This window comes from Plectrocnemia conspersa, unplaced genomic scaffold, assembly GCF_051122295.1.
Source record: "Plectrocnemia conspersa isolate PC_06_02 unplaced genomic scaffold, ASM5112229v1 ptg000008l, whole genome shotgun sequence".
In the NCBI taxonomy this organism is placed as follows: Eukaryota; Metazoa; Arthropoda; class Insecta; order Trichoptera; family Polycentropodidae; genus Plectrocnemia; species Plectrocnemia conspersa.
The window spans coordinates 3,907,331-3,926,925 of record NW_028277172.1 but is presented as its reverse complement, the minus strand read 5'-3'; the positions used below and the strand labels follow the sequence as shown (position 1 = coordinate 3,926,925).

The 19,595-nt window shown below is 30.9% G+C and overlaps 1 protein-coding gene across 9 annotated transcripts in view; it reads right to left on the bottom strand.

The window, feature by feature from the left end:
• tgo (Aryl hydrocarbon receptor nuclear translocator homolog tgo) overlaps nucleotides 1-19,595 on the bottom strand; it is a 137,423-nt gene that overhangs the window by 6,250 nt on the left and 111,578 nt on the right. For 6 of the 9 annotated variants that reach the window (XM_088190509.1, XM_088190510.1, XM_088190507.1 and 3 more), the window contains 2 exons: nucleotides 430-602; nucleotides 210-357 (listed from right to left, as the gene is read on the bottom strand). In XM_088190509.1, the coding sequence (XP_088046635.1) occupies nucleotides 210-357; nucleotides 430-602 (321 nt within the window). The remainder of the gene's footprint in view (nucleotides 1-209; nucleotides 358-429; nucleotides 603-19,595) is intronic. The other 3 variants (XM_088190511.1, XM_088190504.1, XM_088190506.1) reach the window with 1 other exon arrangement.

The window sequence follows — 19,595 nt, the reverse complement described above, 5'->3', positions numbered from 1 at the left end:
TATATAATGAAATGACATTTGATCTAGGAGCACTACTGTCTACTTTACTCAATGCACGAAAAATCAAAATAATTCCTGCACATTACACGCATTCGGCAGATATTTTGCCTAATTCATGAATAAAGCAACGGGCATGCACTTTTCATCAATTGGGCCATTTTTAGTCTATTTAGCAAAAAAATGTATTTTAATTTCTGTGCATAACTCACATTGATGTCCTTCCTTTTTTACGGTGCCGGTCTTGAGATCCAATATCCTGCCCGTGTTTTGGGGTTCTTGAGTACTCAACTGCTCGCGAACCTTCTCCACGTCCTCGGGGTGTACATTGTCATACATGCACGACCCGTACCATTCGCTCTGAAATAATTACACATCAATTATAGCGGAACAAATATCGGTTTATAGCGAGTCGAAGAAATAATGACTTACCTGAGAATAATTGAGGACGGGCGCCACCGAATCGGAGACGTATATGACGCGCCCCGTGTCACAGCTGACCACGAACAGAAATCCGTCCGCCGCCTCTAGAATCAAGTGCTTCAGCTCCTGATCGGTTAGGAAGGAAGGCTTGTAGGTGCCGTCGCTGGAGGTGTTTCCTGTTCCTAAAGCGAAAAACACGCTTTTGATTAAACCGTGCAAAGGCGGGCTTAATAAAATTGATTGCGATCGGCGTATTGAAATGTTCGCGCAGAAGGACACATCCATCATGCCACACGTCATAGGGGCGATCCTTATCGCTGAACGGTTCGGAGCGTTTATAATGCCGCAAATGGTCAAGGGGGAAATTATAAAAAAAAATCTGGGGAAAACAGCATTTACTTATTTTATTAATTATTATTACGTTTCAATAAAATGAAGACTATCGGGAAGGTTTGGAAGGCATTTTAAAAGTGGCAGCTAGTATATTTATATATAGGCGTAATAAAAGTGAACCACTGAAAGAGCGTAACGATAGAAAATTTGTAGGATACTATTTTTATTTGAGTCAAGAAACGAAGTTTCGGTGAGTAATTTTTTCTGATTTTTTAGATAAATTATATTATTATTAAATTAATAAAAAAGCAGTGTAAAATAACCAACACTTAAGTAATCATCTATTATACAATATAATTCATAGGTAAATAAACATCTTCTAACCAATTTTTTTACAATTTTACATTCCCTGAAGAAGTCATTGCAGCGCATTTTTTTGTAACATACAAATTGACTTTTTTTATTTTGAATTAGGAGGTTTTACTGATATTTTAATATTTTGATTTTTTACATATTGCTATCTTCAAAAGTGCATTTGACTGCACACCGCAAATTTCCTGTTATGTTACTTTAAACCGCTATCATTCTGAAGGAAAATCTGATTTTAAATTAGTCGTGCAGAATACAGTTAATATACTTTAATTGTTTATATGTAGTTAACTAATATTTTTTTAATATGTTTCATTATCATATTTATATTTATCGAAACCAGCGGCTGGAGGTTTAAACCACTAAAATTAATTTAGAGGTTATTCTAACGATCATTTCGAACAAATGAAAAGAAATACCAACACGTCTCTAAATCATGGCTTAATAATGGAAGAGAGATCTTAAGGCTAAACAATCGATTTTGACATCATTCATTATATTTGAGTTAAAAATTATTTTTACTAAATATAATGAATTTGAATAAATAATAAAGATAAGTTTTAATTATATACAAGAAAAAGAATATATTTTTCATCCATAATTAATAAAAAAAATACATATATTTATTAATAAAATATAGTAGAACATGTTTGTTAAAAAAAACTGGTGTAAAAGTTTAAACCAGAGTTTCCCAATCATTTTTGTAATTAATATTTCAGTCCTAAAATTCCTAAATTATAATGTTAAAACATTATCAACTCTCCAGTTTCGTCTTTCAACCAAAAAATTTCAAAGATTTTTAATTATTAACCAGAAATTAGGTTAAAAATCCTCCAATTCCGATTAATCGTCCTATCACTAATATACATAAACTATATGCAACACTTTCCAATCACTATTTATGAATTTATCGACGATTTTAGATCATTTTTAGAAAAATTTAAGAAAAAAAATTGATTATACTGTAAATTAAATAAATATTTTTTTTAGTCACGGTTTCTTTATTATATGCTAAAGCCCAAACTATTACAAAGAAAATAAGCGGCTGTTTTCCAAAATCATTGGATGAAAAATAATAAAGTTATAAGCATTTGAGAAAAAATACAGAAAAAAATTTAAATTAAAATGTTTTTTTTTTGAATTTTTAGCTTTTTAAAAAGAAAAATTAGAAGAAATGGCTGAAAAATTGTAGAAAGAAAATTTACTCAAATACGATAAAAAAAATCAGAAAAATTGCTGAATATTTGTGGATATATAAATTATTTCGATTTATTACAATGTTACTTTTATATAGAAAAAATCTTTGTATGGAAAGGATGCGCAATACCCTAAGCAAAAATACTGTTGGTATTTTAACTCATTTGTTAACGATCGTCGAAGCGATCACCACCTGAATGTGTTACTTTTAATACGTAAACATATTTTGTGGGTGTATAAAAAGCGATGCAATTGGCCCGCCAACATCCTTATCTGCGATTCGCATTATAAATATGTGACAATTGGTCATAGAGGAGCAGATGGAGGCATACTCTCCAGAGATTCAACCCCAAGGAGGTTTACATGATTACACCGTTCAACACAGCAATAATTTAAGTGTTAGTTAAAACCAAAGAATCTGGTTTCGAAGAGACGTTAGACTACTTCCACTCCTCAATCGTAAATAAGTTCAAGATAACGAGCGCAAGCGATTCCTATCTGATTAAAGCATTGTAGTTCCACTTCTAAAGCATTATGACACGTCCGTTTATTTATATGTGGAATGAAAATTAGCGCCGCGAGCGTTTCGCACCACTTGCCTCCCCCGTTGCCAATTAGACCCTATCGATAACAGTTACTTTATACCGTCCACATGCAATGAGCACCGCTGCACTCGCGATGCACCACTTTCTCGCAAGTCCGACGTATCGTGTGAATTATGGCATACCACAAGCGAGAAGCGAGTCTCTCGCTCCGGAGCATCGTGTATCCGAAACTTTCCGACTATCGCAGATCTCCGGGGAAACCTTTCAACCCATAATTGAGCCGATTCGACGCTTATTTGCATACACATTCCGCAATCGCTTCGTCGGATCTCTCGCAGTCTAGACAACAGAGGTATCGCTAATTATCCTTCAACTCTTGATCGCTTCCTTCGCCTTGACTTCGCCGAGTCTCGGACGCCTCGGGAGATCGTTCTCGGATACTCGGGAGTTTCCCGCCCCCGGGCCATTTCCAGCGAACGCCCTTCGGTTATTATCATAACGTATTGCTAATGCGATAAAAACGCCCGGCCGATCTCGGACACGCCTATGCCGAGACTCTCAAACTTTGCAGCTCGTCGTCCCGCAGTCCCCCTCTTCCGACTAATGAAAATTCTGTACGTAGCGACGAATTAAGGCGGACCGGGGCGGATTCTTGGAAAAAATAAGTACGCGTCGGCGATTAAAATTCCCGACAATTAATTAAGCACGCTGAATGCTAATTGCGCACCCTTCCAGGAAGTAAAAACGAGGCTTTGTACAAATATAAGACACGCTGCTCCTTATCCATTTCTAAGTATACCTAAAATAGACTGGGAATAACGGTCTAAGAAAGGCTTATGTAATTCACAAAAAACTCTACCCTCAACTATTTAGTCTGTTATATTTCGTAAACATATTTTTTTAAATATCTAGTCTTTTGATTCGGCCATAATTATTTACTTGTCTGATATATTTTTATGCTTTAAAATTGCTAAATAAATATTTTAATATTTTTAGGACAATTAAAACACATGATGCGCGTAGGCGTCCTATGGTCAACACGCATGACGAGCGCTGCATCGTGGTTACGTGGTCAAGTTATAATACCACATGCTTATCGGGAACTTCAACATACTCTTACTGACATCTTTGAATATTTTAGGGCACCAAGAGGGATTAATTATATTTTTGATAGTATATTCTTCTAACAGATATCGTTATTATATTTTTTTTCATATAAAATTAAATAATTAAAAAATAATTAGTGGTACTTGATTTTGTTAAAAAAAATCGTTTCGAATATCCTTATGTATTTTCCTAGATCGGTTTATATAAATGTCACACCATAACGAATTCTTATTTAGAATCGATGGCGACAAATTCTAGGATAGTCTCAGATGTGGTGTTCGTATTCTGAAGTATCATTTTTATGCCTTATGGCATTTTGCAAAAGCCGACAAAGATTTTGCGTATATTGAATATTTACGACCGAATGTTTTCATTGATATTGTATTGGTGAGTGCCCACACAAACTTTTATAATTATATTCGTTATGCCGACGCACGTGACGATCGGAAATTTGGAGCGCTGAAAATAATACCATCTGTTTCCGCCCTAAATCGTCACATTAGCAAAAATACGACTTGAATTTAAAAATAAAAATATCTAACTAAGAACAATTTTGTTTGTACTTGGAAGTTAGAGCATCAAGACTGTTAAGATTCAGTAAGTAGTAGCTAACCGTGTCTCAATTTCAAAATAGCCCTCGTAGAATTTTCCCATGCCCGGCGCCATTATCGCAATCTATGGCATTAACCGGCCGGGTCGGCCGGCGACTGAAGAAAATCGTTCGAAAGTTGTGGGTATGATTCATTTATTCGATTGTGCATCGTGACCGTTCCGAGGTCGGGACCCCGGGCCCATTGTCTCCGGCGGGCGCGCGCGATTCGAATCCGGTTCGAGTTTCGCAAGCCTCTGGGCCAGGCTTTTCATTTAGAATGTCCGATCGAAAAAAATATATGTACCGTTTGCATGTTGGGCAATGCGGCAGTGTTAAAATGTGACGTTTTCCTGAATCAAAAAAGGATGGAAGCTCAGGATTGACTCTCCATTGCGACTGCTGAAATCTTTATTTATATACCTGTATCTATATCCACAATTAAGCTTTTGTTTAAATCCATGGTTATGTCACATATATAAAAAAGATGGGCAACATAAACATAACTTTTCAAATTATTTTTAATAATAATATTTTAAGAAGTACGAAACACGATGCCCGATATTGACTCATATGATATGGAACGTGTTTCTAACTTATTTTTTTAAAAAGCGTTTCAAGTTAACTAACAAAATAGCAATAAATAAACATAACTTTGTTAAATAATGAGTTACACTGATGAAAACGGAAGATTTCGAGCGCAAAGCGCAAGATTATTAGCGCAAAGTGTATAGTGTAACACAGCGGTTCTAGGTAGGAATTATTTGTCCATGTCGAAGTTATTTCTAATGATAATACGTATAAGAGATATTCCATAATGTATAAATATATTCAGCAAATAACACAATAATCGATTTTTGACTTTTGAAATATTAATCTTCCCGGTGATGTACACTGAGTGTTCAAGTCATATTATTGTGTTAATATCTCTATAAATATGGCAAATAAAATATTAATTTTGTTTTGTTTTAAAGCGTTTATCGATTCTCTTTAAATAATTGACAGCTGATTGGCAATAAGGCACATTGTTACATGTTATTATGATAGAATTAAAGATTGCAAAACCAATACGTACATCTTATTTGTTGAAAACAATATTTCCATGGCTTGGAATTACGAAAACGGTAATGCTCATATTGTTTGAAAGCAAAAGATTAACCTAAGTAGTTTTATTAAAATTGTGCAAAAAATCCCACTGGCCGATATTTCGGCGCAAATTTTTAAAATTTAATTTAACTTGTATGATATTTTCGTATATGCGCGATGTGCAACATAAAAGGAATACATTTTCTTTATCTCAGACAAATCTAACGGTACCTAACAGTTATTCAAAATATGTAACAGAGAAATGACTGTGCCCTATTTTATGATAGGGATGGCTGGCGAAATGAAATAAAAAGCAGGTATTGCATACACAAAATTATTTTTACTATTTGCACATTTTATCTCTACTCAGACATATTTTTACCCAAATAGTCAACGGAACATGCTTCACTAAGCATTAGTGTTAAATATTAGCAATTAATACAGACTCAATAAAAAGAGCGAAATTTATGTTTTTAAGATCTGAGTGCTCAGTTTCCATGATGGTCAGTATCGAAGAGCGAGTATAGATAAAATGAAGCGAATAAGCGGAAGGCGAAAATGAAAAAAAACATATGTTACAGTGAAATTATATTTTCAGTAGAAATATAATTTTACTAACCAGATCAATAAAAATGTGTAAAACAATTAATTTAAATTTCATTGGTCACTATCTGTGAAACGGCATTGTTACATTAACCCTTTGAACGGTATCGCCGTACATGTACGGCGATCGACCTTTCACTGTTTTGAAGTACCCCAGATAGTTCTATATTTACATATATAACAAAAAAAATAATAAATAAAAAACATTATATTTATAAAATATTTTTTAAAAATTTAATTTAACGTAAATCATTTTTATAAAAAATAATATCAGTAAAATAAGGAGTACGAAATAAATGAGTAATACAAAATAATTTTGTATTAATTTTATAAAAAAGATTGAGAGCCCCTTAATTGACATAAAAAAAAAACCAAAAAAGCCGAATATTATATTAAAAATATGTAAAATAAATTAACGAAATTTAATAATTAAAATTATTAAAACATACTAATACAAAAAAGTAGTAAAATAAATCAAAGCAATAAAACGTAGAAAATCATTGATTTTTTTATATAATTTACTATAAAATAATAATTAATAAATAACAACAGAAATAATTATGGAAAAAATACGTAAAATTAACTCACTTCTAGGTGTATACTAAGCAATGAACAAATTTGTATAATTTAACTCACTACAAAGGGTTAAGTACATTCGGTATGTTTTAGCATTAACATGTGATGTGCCGCTTTGACAGTTGCGAAACGTCCATTTGGTGTTCAAACACAAATCCAACTAAAATGAATTAGCCATACTTTGACAAACTAAAACTAACTATAATTTTTGAACTTTCTTTAGGTCAAGTTGGGTTTAAGTTTGAGCTTGATTATGTTGGCCTAATAAATGGTGGTTTAGTTAGTTTTATAATTTTAATTTAAAGGCACATCAATAAAATTGAATTGCTCATATATTGGTTCGGAAACATAAAAAAATATTTTTTTAACAATTAGTTGACTTTAATAACTCTGATTCAATACTTTTTTAATATTTTATTCGTATTTTAAAAAGTACACAAATTAACACTTTACGCCTGTCAAACTGCATATCATTTTACTAGCATCTGTCAGTAAAATTATATTTTCACTATTAAACTCACTATTAAATATATTTCGATATAATTTCACTGAAATAGCAGGGAAAATATATTTTCACTGCAGAGGAAAATCACAATATAATAAGAAATACACATACGACTTTTCTTTTATAAGAATGAGAAATTGTCACTTTTGAGCATGACGAATTATGTAGCTCGTGTTTATAGATTTTCTCTATAATCTTTTTAATTGCTAATCAAAGTTAAGTAAGCAAAACAATGCTTGCTCAAACACCGTGAGAACAAATACACAGATTTTATTTGCATCTGATAGCGGCATAACCTGTTGGAGCCCACACATTTTATTATTTACACCGTGACACAAAAAAAAAACAACAACTAAAGACTGTATACGTTTTTCTGTGGGAAAATCGTTCGAAGTTGAGTTGTGCTATTATTGGGCAATCAATACCTGCGGTTTTTACATAATTTCAACCATAATCACATAGATTTTTGAATCAATGGCATAGCGTGAAATAAAATGATTTAATTATACTGTGCTTACGTGACAATTTGCATGTATCTGTGTTCATCGGAGTTTATAGGATAGTCTCACCAAAAGGCGAAAGTTGTGGCGTAATAATTATAAGCAAGCTATTGCACTGTTTATTTTCACACATGGCAAAAAACATAGAAATACGTAAACACATTCGCGGTACTCTGGATTGATTTAAAGAATAAACATCGGCTGTGAGTGAGCAACACATTATTAATATATCATCGTTGAAAATCGGCATTTGGAACTGTGGTAAATATTTATAATATTGCCTTATGATATAAACACAATTTTAGATACAACGCATTACCTCTTTCATTAGTGTAGAGAAGAGTTTCGAAATATAAACGAATCAGATAAAATATGTGATTTTTTACATACAGCTGTGGCCAATTGAAAGTTGACATGGCATTCTATCAACTTTGATGCATTTTTGAATTTATACAGATAATTGCTAACTTTTGTTTTCTGTTAATACTGTTAAATTAGGAATGAATAATTGCGTCAATTCTGAGAAAGGTGTTTTTTTTTCGTCGTCCCAGTAAGTGCATAATGGCGAGCCTCCAACTCAACACATGCGCGCGACCTTTTTTTGGTTCCATTCATAAAAAGCAATATCTATGAAATTTTAAAAGTAGAAGCTTGTAAAAAACACGTATAACATCCTAACAAAATTATTTTGACGTAATTTCACCTTTATTTTTAATAAATTCTTGTCTTGCTGATTTATATTTTGGCAAAGGAGTGTGTTTTGTACAACGCTAAATTATTATTAAAATATATATCACTGATTACAGACTTTGACTTCAATCTGGCGTGTCTCTACTTACTTAGTAGTAGTAGATTGTGTTTAACCACATGTACCGCCTATCATTCCGATCAAGTAGCGTCAATTGTAGACTATTTGAACATATATCCCATTAATCACGCATCCCCGGCTCTCACATACACCGATAGTCATTAAGATCGCGCGTCTCCGATTGAGACGCATTAAATTCGCCCTGCCCAATTAAAAGTGAGATTTAAGAGCCGCCCGGGGCGGGACGCGCGCCGAAACGGCCCCGCCGTTGCAGCATCGGCAACAATAATTACCGCCCGATCACGTATACCGATTTGCGTCCACCGATACCCGTGCGAAAGCGTTCGACTTTCGACTTAATTGCCGACTAGATTAGGAGCCGGTCGCAAATTTTGGCAATCGTTCGCAGCCTTTCGATAATCCATTTTATGACTAGACAGGACTATAGATCTGTATTGAAAAGCACTTAATATAATAAAAAGACCGGACCAGCTCCTCATAACTGACATTGAACGGATCAGGGTGCAATGACAGCGTATTATTAAGAAGCTAGATGTCTTTGTTGTAACCGGAAAAATATAACGCAACTAAAATCTTACTGTATTTGAGATGACTAGGCTTTTAACACTTTGCATACCGGGCATTGTTCATAAAAATGCAGCCGTGCGCGAATTATTTGCGAAAATTAGAACCTTCACTAAATTTTTTAAACACTTTTTAGTGTCAAATTTAAAATAGTTTCATAATAATCGTTTTTTATATTCACAAAGGTAAAACCTGTAAACGTTCAACTGTAGATAGCGTAACAATAAAATAAAAAAATACATTTATGTTTAGAATCATTAAATTTACATATTATAAAAATAAAAATTATACAGATTATGATAAAATGATATATTTTTACTTATTTTTAAAACAACAAATATCAAACTCTGTGACCTTTACAATAATTTTATTATTTTTTAACACTTTACCGTCGATTTACGCGGCGATATTCGCACAACCGTTCAATTTGATTCTGTTGCCAGAGAAAAAATGTCAATATATCGTTAGATGTTTTGATTCCAGTTTCTCATGCATTATATTAATAACAATGACCTACTTCAGTGACCCCCAACCGGTGGTATGCGTAGGTCCAATAATTAGCGGCAAACCATTAGGGATTAATGAATACGTTCGAAGGCCTTTAGTAATAAAAAAGCAGGGACGTGATTTTGGGGGAATAGATGGGGCATTTGCTCCACCCCATGAATTTGGCCAGAAAACTGCATGTCATTAAATTAAATACTATGTATCTTAATGAAATACAAATATTAAAAAACTGAAATGACGTCTCTGTTTCCAAATCAGAAATTTTCGGGTTATCTTTTAAAGAAAAACTCAAATCTATTCCGAAAATATTTTTTAAAATATGTAATTTTAGTGAAATTAAATCAGAATGCATTTTCACCGGTAGATATATATATTTTTACATGTGAAAATATAATTTATTTAGCAGGTGCTAGTAAAATTATATGATTTCAATTTTTCCATATGTAGTAATATATATATATTTACATGCGATATATAAATGTTACAGTGAATGTGTATTTTTCAGACAAAATGTCAAAGTTGCACGGTTGAGTTTCGTTCGACTATCACCGCGTAAATTGACCGTAAAGTGTTAAAATTTATTTACACATTTTTGTTTTCTTGGTACACGATTTCCAGTTTCCATATGTAGTAATATATATACATTTACATACTTATCATTATTTATTTACATGCGATATTTAAATATTACAGTGAATGTGTATTTTTCAGTGAAGTTATGTTTTCACTAGTGAATTTCTAATACATTTTCACCAATAGATATATATATATATTTCTACTAGCGAAAATTTAATTTAACTAATATGCTTCTCTAAAATGTTTAAGAAATTTAATTAAACAGTTGCGAAACTTTCATTTCTTGTTAAATCAAATCTAACTTGATGCAAATTCTAAAACTAATTATAGTTTTAAAACTTTCATTAAGTCAAGTCAAAAAAACAACTTTAGCCAACTTATCTCAAGAGGTAAATAAGCAGAAGAAGTACATCTCGCATATTGCTCTATAGTTTGATTGAAATTTGGTATTATACTATGTTATAAAAGTATGATAGCTATCCTTAAAGATATTACAACAATCTTTAAATATGAGAGCATTGGTTAAAGTATATTCAAATCGAATTTTGGTCAATAAGAAGGCGCAAAAACAATTATCACTTCTCAGAAGTCAAAAATTCACGTCAAAAGCAATAAAATCGTGTCGGTGGCGTTGCAGTGGGAACGCTAGCGTTCCCACTGCAACGGCGCCGTCACGATTTTATTGCTTTTGATGTGGATTTTTGACTTCTGAGAAGTGATAATTGTTTTTTGCGCCATCTTATTGGTCAAAATTCGGTTTAGATATGCGCTTTTAGATTCTCACTTATTGTAGGTCGTATTATGAACACTAGTTAACAGATCGATTTAACTGCGACGGCACGATTTTATTGCTTTTGACTTGGATTCTAAACGAGCCACCTTGAATTTAGCCAAAAAAATGTCATTTAATGAAATGGAAATATTAAAAAAAGGATTATTGACAAGCCAACTTTTCCCTCACCTAGAAAAATCTTAAATGACGTCTTTGTAAATAAGGGACTCGAATTTTATCTAGCCACAAAAAAGATACAATTTTTTGAATATATGTTGGATATATTCATAGAAAAAAATCAGTAAGCACTGCCTTGAAACAATTTTTTTACCCGAGTTTAGTGCCTCTGGTATTTCATGTATAGATTTTTTCAACTATTTTAGTTAATATAATATTAGTGATATCTTTAGCTAGAGCACTAAATAAATACGCAGTTTAACATGTGATTTTGTTATATGAAGTTGAAATGACGAAAAGCGCAAATTTGTGCACTCGGACGCAACGCAAATTTGTGCACACGGTATTCAATGTGTTAATAAGATCATCTGCTAAAATCTTTGCAGATTATTAACACTGCAAGATCTTAGATATTTTTTCATCTTGCAATATAAACGTATAAGGTTGATGGGCAAGTGCTAACATTTTTTTATTCTCATCACTGATTGATTTTTTTGGGCTATTTCTCGATAAGTATGACGAAAGGCATGAATTTGTGCACACGGTATTTAATTAAATATAAATCAACTTTAGCAAGCCTAGATAAAATACAAGGTATGGCAAATATTAATTAGCTGAGAATTTATGTGGTTGCCAAAAGAACCATCATTCATTCTGATCAATTCTCAACATGATTCAGAAAAAGATATCATACTTTTTTTTATTTCACAACGCATTAATTGAATCGCTTTATTATTGCATTGCTGAATAGCACTGCGGGCGATTTTAGATACGGCAATAGCGATAAACTACTATTGTAAAGAGCCATTTGAGAATGCGCAACTGTATAAATACTAGCGATGACAGATTTTTGCATTGTTATGGCAATCGGTGGTAATCGTCGATGGCCGCGTCGAGCACGCTTGACTCGATTAAGTCGTTTATTAGTTACGCTATTAAAATACAATATACACAAGTATGGCGGATTATATGTATTTGTATTAGTTACACCTTTTAAACGAACTACCGAAGAAAAAAAGATTGATATAAATGATAAACCAAAACACCGATAAAGTATTTAAAGTAAGATTGTGAAGTCTGCATGCGAATATTTAAAAGCGTTTAGAATTTATGAGTGAACAGTTTTTGGTTGACATTTTTACATTTTTTTAATAATTCGTATTCTGATCAAATAACAGATAAGTTCATCTAAATTTTTCTAATCCGACGGATAAATATCGTGATTAATAATTAAAATAAAATAGAGCCTGGTCGTGCATAGTGACATATTAATTGTAAGCTGTAATAATGGTTTATAAGTAATGAAATAAATTATTTCAGTCTGGTGTCTCACTATTAATTGTGACACATTTGAATTTTTTTTTTTAGATTAAATTAAGACCATCGTGGCCTAACAGGTTACCCCAATGCGCCACGATAGTCGAAAACAAATTTTAAATTTATAAAACATAAAAAAACGTATATATACATAAACATAAGAATACTTCAACAAAAACAAAAAATTATAAAATATCAAAATTAAATGATACAAACTGGATCAGATCCTCGTAGCTAGGGATTCCAATCCCGGGCCAAAATTTTGATCCCGGGATTTCGGTATTGCAATTAGTCGATCCCGGGATCCCGGGACCAGTCCCGGGATAATTTTCATGTTATTTTATCGATAAAAATAATTTAAAATGAATAATACAATATATTTTTACATCTGTTTTTTATAACGTACAATGTATAAAGTACGTATAATTTTAGTCTTGGACTTAAAATAGAAAATAATATAATAAAAATAAAAAAGGGAAGGTCTTATATATTTATTTGAGAAGAAAAAAATGAACTTTTGACAATGTATGTATAGTACATCCAAGATGTTAGCGCTCATCATCGTTGTGTTGGAAATAAGGGTGCGTGTACGCATGCATGCATACATACACAGTTTTCCGCGAATTTGTTTACACCCATAGGAGAACGTTACCAATACTAAATCAGGGCTGTTTTAACCAGTTAGCATGCGGGTGCTTTTTTGCAAAGTGTTCCAAAAAAAACATATTTTTTTATTGGAAATTATAATAGTAAATAATTATATAAAAATAGGAAAAATAAAAAAAAAATTTAAAAATTTATAGTTTTTGCAAAATTAATGTTTCAAAATTACATAACGAGTATTTTTTGCGTTGTTCCAAAAAATTGTGAATATTATTTTTACCGTTTCTTAACCCTTTGGTTGTCGGGCCTTTTGGGAAAAATATTCCAGAAATACCGGGATTTTTTAATGAATAATTAAAAAGTCAAAATGTGTATTTTAGTTTGTAAATATACGGTCGCAGCGTGTGACGTTGTCTGCAGTGAGCTTGACCAAATTAATGATGAATATGCGATTTTGTGTTATTTTAGTTCTTATTTGCGCTGTAATAAGAGTCATTATCGCATGTCGTATTAAAAATATCGAGTTGTGAGCGGCCAGACCCCATCAGGGATCGATAACAATTATATATAGTATGTTATTTATTTTTAAAATGTAAATAAAACTTTTCGTAAATTATTAAAATATAATATTTTTAAATAATGGTTTAAATAAAAATACCCTTCAGACGGTTGAATATATATATATATATATATATATATATATATATATATATATATATATATATATATATATATATATATATATATATATATATAATACATATATATACATATATATATATATATATATATATATATATATATATATATATATATATATATATATATATATATATATATATATGTGTGGTTGAATGCGTTTTCGCGGAGAAATATTTGGTTAATATTTCTAGGAGTCGGATTACTCCGCGTACTTTTTTGATTCCGTGTGGAATCATGGTCCCTACATATATATATATATATATATATATATATATATATATATATATATATATATATATATATATATATATATATATATATATATATATATATGTGTGGTTGAATGCGTTTTCGCGGAGAAATATTTGGTTAATATTTCTAGGAGTCGGATTACTCCGCGTACTTTTTTGATTCCGTGTGGAATCATGGTCCCTACGTTTCGGCCAGATTCGCCCGGCCATCCTCAGGGGAAAATTAAGAATATGAACATCCGGTGTGGGCAAAGCCCAGCATGTGGTTGTTCAGATCTGTCGCGATCTTACGCGATACGAAGGACAGATCTGAACAACCACATGCTGGGCTTTGCCCACACCGGATGTTCATATTCTCAATTTTCCCCTGAGGATGGCCGGGCGAATCTGGCCGAAACGTAGGGACCATGATTCCACACGGAATCAAAAAAGTACGCGGAGTAATCCGACTCCTAGAAATATTAACCAGATATATATATATATGTATATACATATATATATATATATATATATATATATATATATATATATATATATATATATATATATATATATATATATATATATATATATATATATATATATATATATATATGTATATACATATATTTATATATATATATATATATATATATATATATATATATATATATATTTATATATGTTATATATTTATATATATACATATATATACATATATATATATATGTATATATATGTGTATATATGTACATATATATATATATATATATGTACATATATATATATATATATATACATATATATTTATATATATACATATATATATATATGTATATATATGTGTATATATGTACATATATATATATATATATATATATATATATATATATATATATATATATATTTATATATATATATATATTTATATATATATATACATATATATTTATATATATATATATATATATATATATATATATATATATATATATATATATATATATATATATATATATATATATATATATATATATATATATATATATATATATATATATATATATATATATATATATATATATATATATATATATATATATAAATAATAATAATGAAATAATAAAAAAATAATGATTATACTGGAAAAAATGTTATATACCCCTGAAGCATTTACCCTACAGACGGTTGAAAATGTATTGGATACTAGGATTTCGGAGCCGTCGGTTCCGGCAATTCTCGCTAGTGTAGTGTCGCTAGTCTCTTTTTTTATATTCCCGCACAGGCTCGACACCGCGTGTAAGGGACATTTCTAAAATCACACACCCGTGCGGGACCGCGCGTAAAGTGGTTAAGGGTAGGGTGAACATACGTTGGAAATTTAAATAAAAATTATAATGTATTATATTTTTATTACAAATTATTGTCATGTTGTGGTATTTTGTAATCAATAAAACAATTTCTGTAATATTCTATTGGTATTTTTAAAATTATTTTATTGAACAGATATTCAACCTGGAGAGTGATACCAAAACTGCTCTCATGTTTTTGAGTCAAATATGTATATAAATAAACAAAATAAGTACGAAAGTGATATGTTACACTTTCCTCAACAAATTAAATTAAAAAAGTAAAACTTAATTGCACTTGTAATTTCACATGGTCACCCTATTATATTTTCTCACCAATACTGTGACGATGAGCGTTCATATCTTGGACGGACTGTACATACTATGTACATTCATAGACACAATTAATTGAAAACATTATTTTGAATAAAACTCACGAAGTAACATCAAAGCATCAAGTGTTTTATCATTTAGCCTTGATCTGATTTTGGTTCCTAAGCAGCCTGCTGCTGAAAAAGCACGTTCAGACTCACAGCCTCAAAGATTCATAGATGACACGTGCAACTCGCGCAAGTTTGTACACGAAATATAACGATGTTGTCAATAATAATTCGATTGTGCTTGATAAATCAACCAATCCGAAAAATTCGGGATTATGTTTTATAATCCCGGGACTCATTGGGTATTGAAAATCGTCCGGGATCCCGGGATTCGGGATCCCGGGATTGGAATCCCTACTCGTAGCTAACATTAAATAAGTCAATATGTAATGCCAGCGTATTAAGGAGCCGGATGGCCACAGCTATAGGCGAGTCGGCAAGTGCGGATGTCCTAGCCCTAACGGCCATCAAAAGAGGTCGCGATCGTGATTCTCGAAAATCTTCCGGAACCCAAAACTGGAATTCCTCGAGAATAGCTAGATTGTCGACAGCACCTTTTAGTAATTTGAAAAAACACGACATACAGCTTTCTGCGAGAACTCAGCGAATCATATCCCAACGCTCCTAAAAGAAAGGCGCTAGGATATAAGTACGGATAATAACCAAATGTCCTTTTGTAAAGGTATTTTCTTAAACACCTTTTTTGAATTTTTTCCACTAAAAGGGAATATTTGGCTATTCGGGGATTCCAAATTATAGATCCCGATTTAAGAATGCTACGAACTAAGGTGTCATAGAGGATGCGAATAACTGATGGATCGTCAAAGTGAAAGGCATTTCTCATAACAAAGCCGAGCATCTTGGAAGATTTATCACAGACGTCGTGTATGTGTAGAGAGAACCTCCATTTGCTCTCGAAAGTGATTCCGAGATCTTTAGTGGAAGTTTCTCTAGTCAAAATGTTACCACCGAGATGGTAGAAATAAGCTGATGGCGAACGGGATCGAGAAAATGACACTTACCGACACTTAAAAGGCAGACGGTTAACGGAAGCCCATCTCCACAGAGAGTCTAAATTACTTTGTAGAGAGGAGTCCACAACAGACCGAATGCATTTATATAATTTTAAATTGTCTGCGTACAGAAGAAAACTTGAATTTGTAATTTCTGTATTTAAGTCATTAATAAATAACACAAAAAGCAGAGGTCCCAGATTGGATCCTTGAGGAACCCCTGAAGGGGTAAAATATTCTTTTGACAATCGGCCACCATAGGTTACAAACTGTCTACGATTGCTTAAATAACTCAAGAATAACCGAGTTAAATTATCCGAGCAACCGATGTTCGACAAATTTTTTAATAATAACCTATGACAAACTTTGTCAAAGGCTTTCTCAAAACTGTATACACGACGAAATGGCGATGTCTTCTATCAGACAAACATTTGAAGACAAGTCAAGAAAAATTGTTTAACTAAATAACAAGAGATTTATATTTTTAAATAACATTTAAAAAAACAGTTAATACTTCTGCTATACAAATGTCAACAAGCTAGTGATAAAGCTATTTTCATTCTTCCTGTGGGCGAATTTTTTATAATAATAATTATGGCAATCTATAGGCAATAATGCACTGACTATAGAATTTCACAGTGGAATCAGTATTTGGATTTTTTGAAATATGAAATCCGGATTATTAAAATTAAAAATTAAAAAAAAGTTATTTGTATCGCAAAACTAAATATTCAGATATTGGTTTTATTTCAATAACTGTATTGTAGTTTTGTAGTGAACATAATAAATAAAAAAAAATGTCTTCTTTTAATTTTTTTTAAATTAAAAGATCAAATTATTATGATACAATTGCTAAAAAAAAAGATGATGGTGTTACTTATTACAGTAAAATCTCAGTAGAGCGAAACTCACGGGTTATGTACATTTAAATTAATACTTTGTTCCATAAAACGACTTGTTTGTGCATTACAATAATATAAAATCAGCATTAAATAAATTTATTATGTTTAATTAAAAATATTAGATTGAGATGTATACATTTATTTGTAGTGTGCAGTAAAACGAATGATTCGTGCATTAAAATATTAAATAAATGAGCATTAAAAAACTGTTTTTAGTAAAAAAATATTAAATTAAGCAATATTTTATTTTTAGTGTCCACTCATTTTTTTCCTGTCTAATAAACTATTAAATTTGTAGATTAAATATATTTTAATACATACTATGCTTAGTATATACAGTGAAATCTCAGTATAGCGAAGCTCACGGGACCGAAGTAAAAATGTTGATATATTTGAATGTAAGGAAGATGATATATTTTTATTTTATTTTTAATTACCATATTACTACAGCATCAAAATAACCTCTTACAAGATTGTTTTTATCCATTTTTGAGGATATGTACTGTAATGAACACAATAAAATTTGTTAAGAAAATGTTTTATAAAAAAAGTTTGAGGGTCGGCGCGACACTTTGAATGTCGCTTGTGAATATATCCGGCACACGCCAAGTCAAGGACGAACTGAATTCGGAGAAATATTGTGTAAAGTTGTAACATTATTCTTAAATTCTGATTAAAATATTTCGTTATAATGAGATCAGTCTTCGTTACAATGAAAACATTTTGTATGAAAGTTTTTCGTTTTATAGCTTATTGAGAAATATTAATATATACTAATTATAGTTTATAATAATATGTCTTAAATCTTCAATATTATTAATTTACTAACAAAAATCATTTTTAGTGAATACTAAAAATAAAATATTTTTTGATTTAATATTTTTTATTAAAAATAGTTTTTTTAAATATTTTAATGCACAAATAATTTGTTTTAGTGGATACTACAGATAACATATTGCTCAATGTATTATGTTTTATTGAATAAATATATATTTTTTACAATGAAAACATTTTGTTTGAAATTTTTTTGGAGACAAATTGAAGATTCGTTATACTGGGAATTTCGTTATTGTTGGTAAGTAAGTTATTCCTAGTACTGACTACTACATTTAATTTAAAAGTAAATTTACAAAAATATATATGTATATCTTCAAATAGATTTTAAAGTATTTTTTAAAAAAACATTTGATTTTTCTATAAATGTTTCAATAAAAAATTATAATCAGTGTGTTTTAATACTTTATTTATTGTAAATCTTCCGTTGTAACATGACAGGCGTTAGTCCAATGCGTTACAGCGGAATAAACACAATCAACAACCATGTAGTGAGACACTAGGTTCGAATCGAAGTCCACAGTGAATCATCTCTTTTATAATTAAAAAAATATTATTACAGCTTATAGATGATAAATGTCACTATGCAGGACCTAGCTATATTTTATTTTAATAATTTATCACGATAAACACCCCTGAGATTAGAAAAAATATACGAAAACACAATCTGCGATAGTCAATCGGAAATAAAATTACATAATATTCACTAATTCTGATCTCCCAGACATAATAAAAAAATAGGAGTCATATAAAATTTGAACCCAGGTCTCTCATGTATTAGTCACCAACTTATACCACTGGTCCATTGTGCCGGCAAGTGACAAACGTACATTTATGGATATTTAATTTTTTTTTTTTTAATTACAATTTATACTACAACAACAAAACTTTCGAAAGCCATGAAATAATCATCAAATACCATAACATAAAAACGCTGTTGTACTGTATCCTTTGTAATAATTGGACAGTACCAGTAGCAAATTTATAACGCAGTGCCTTATACCAAATAT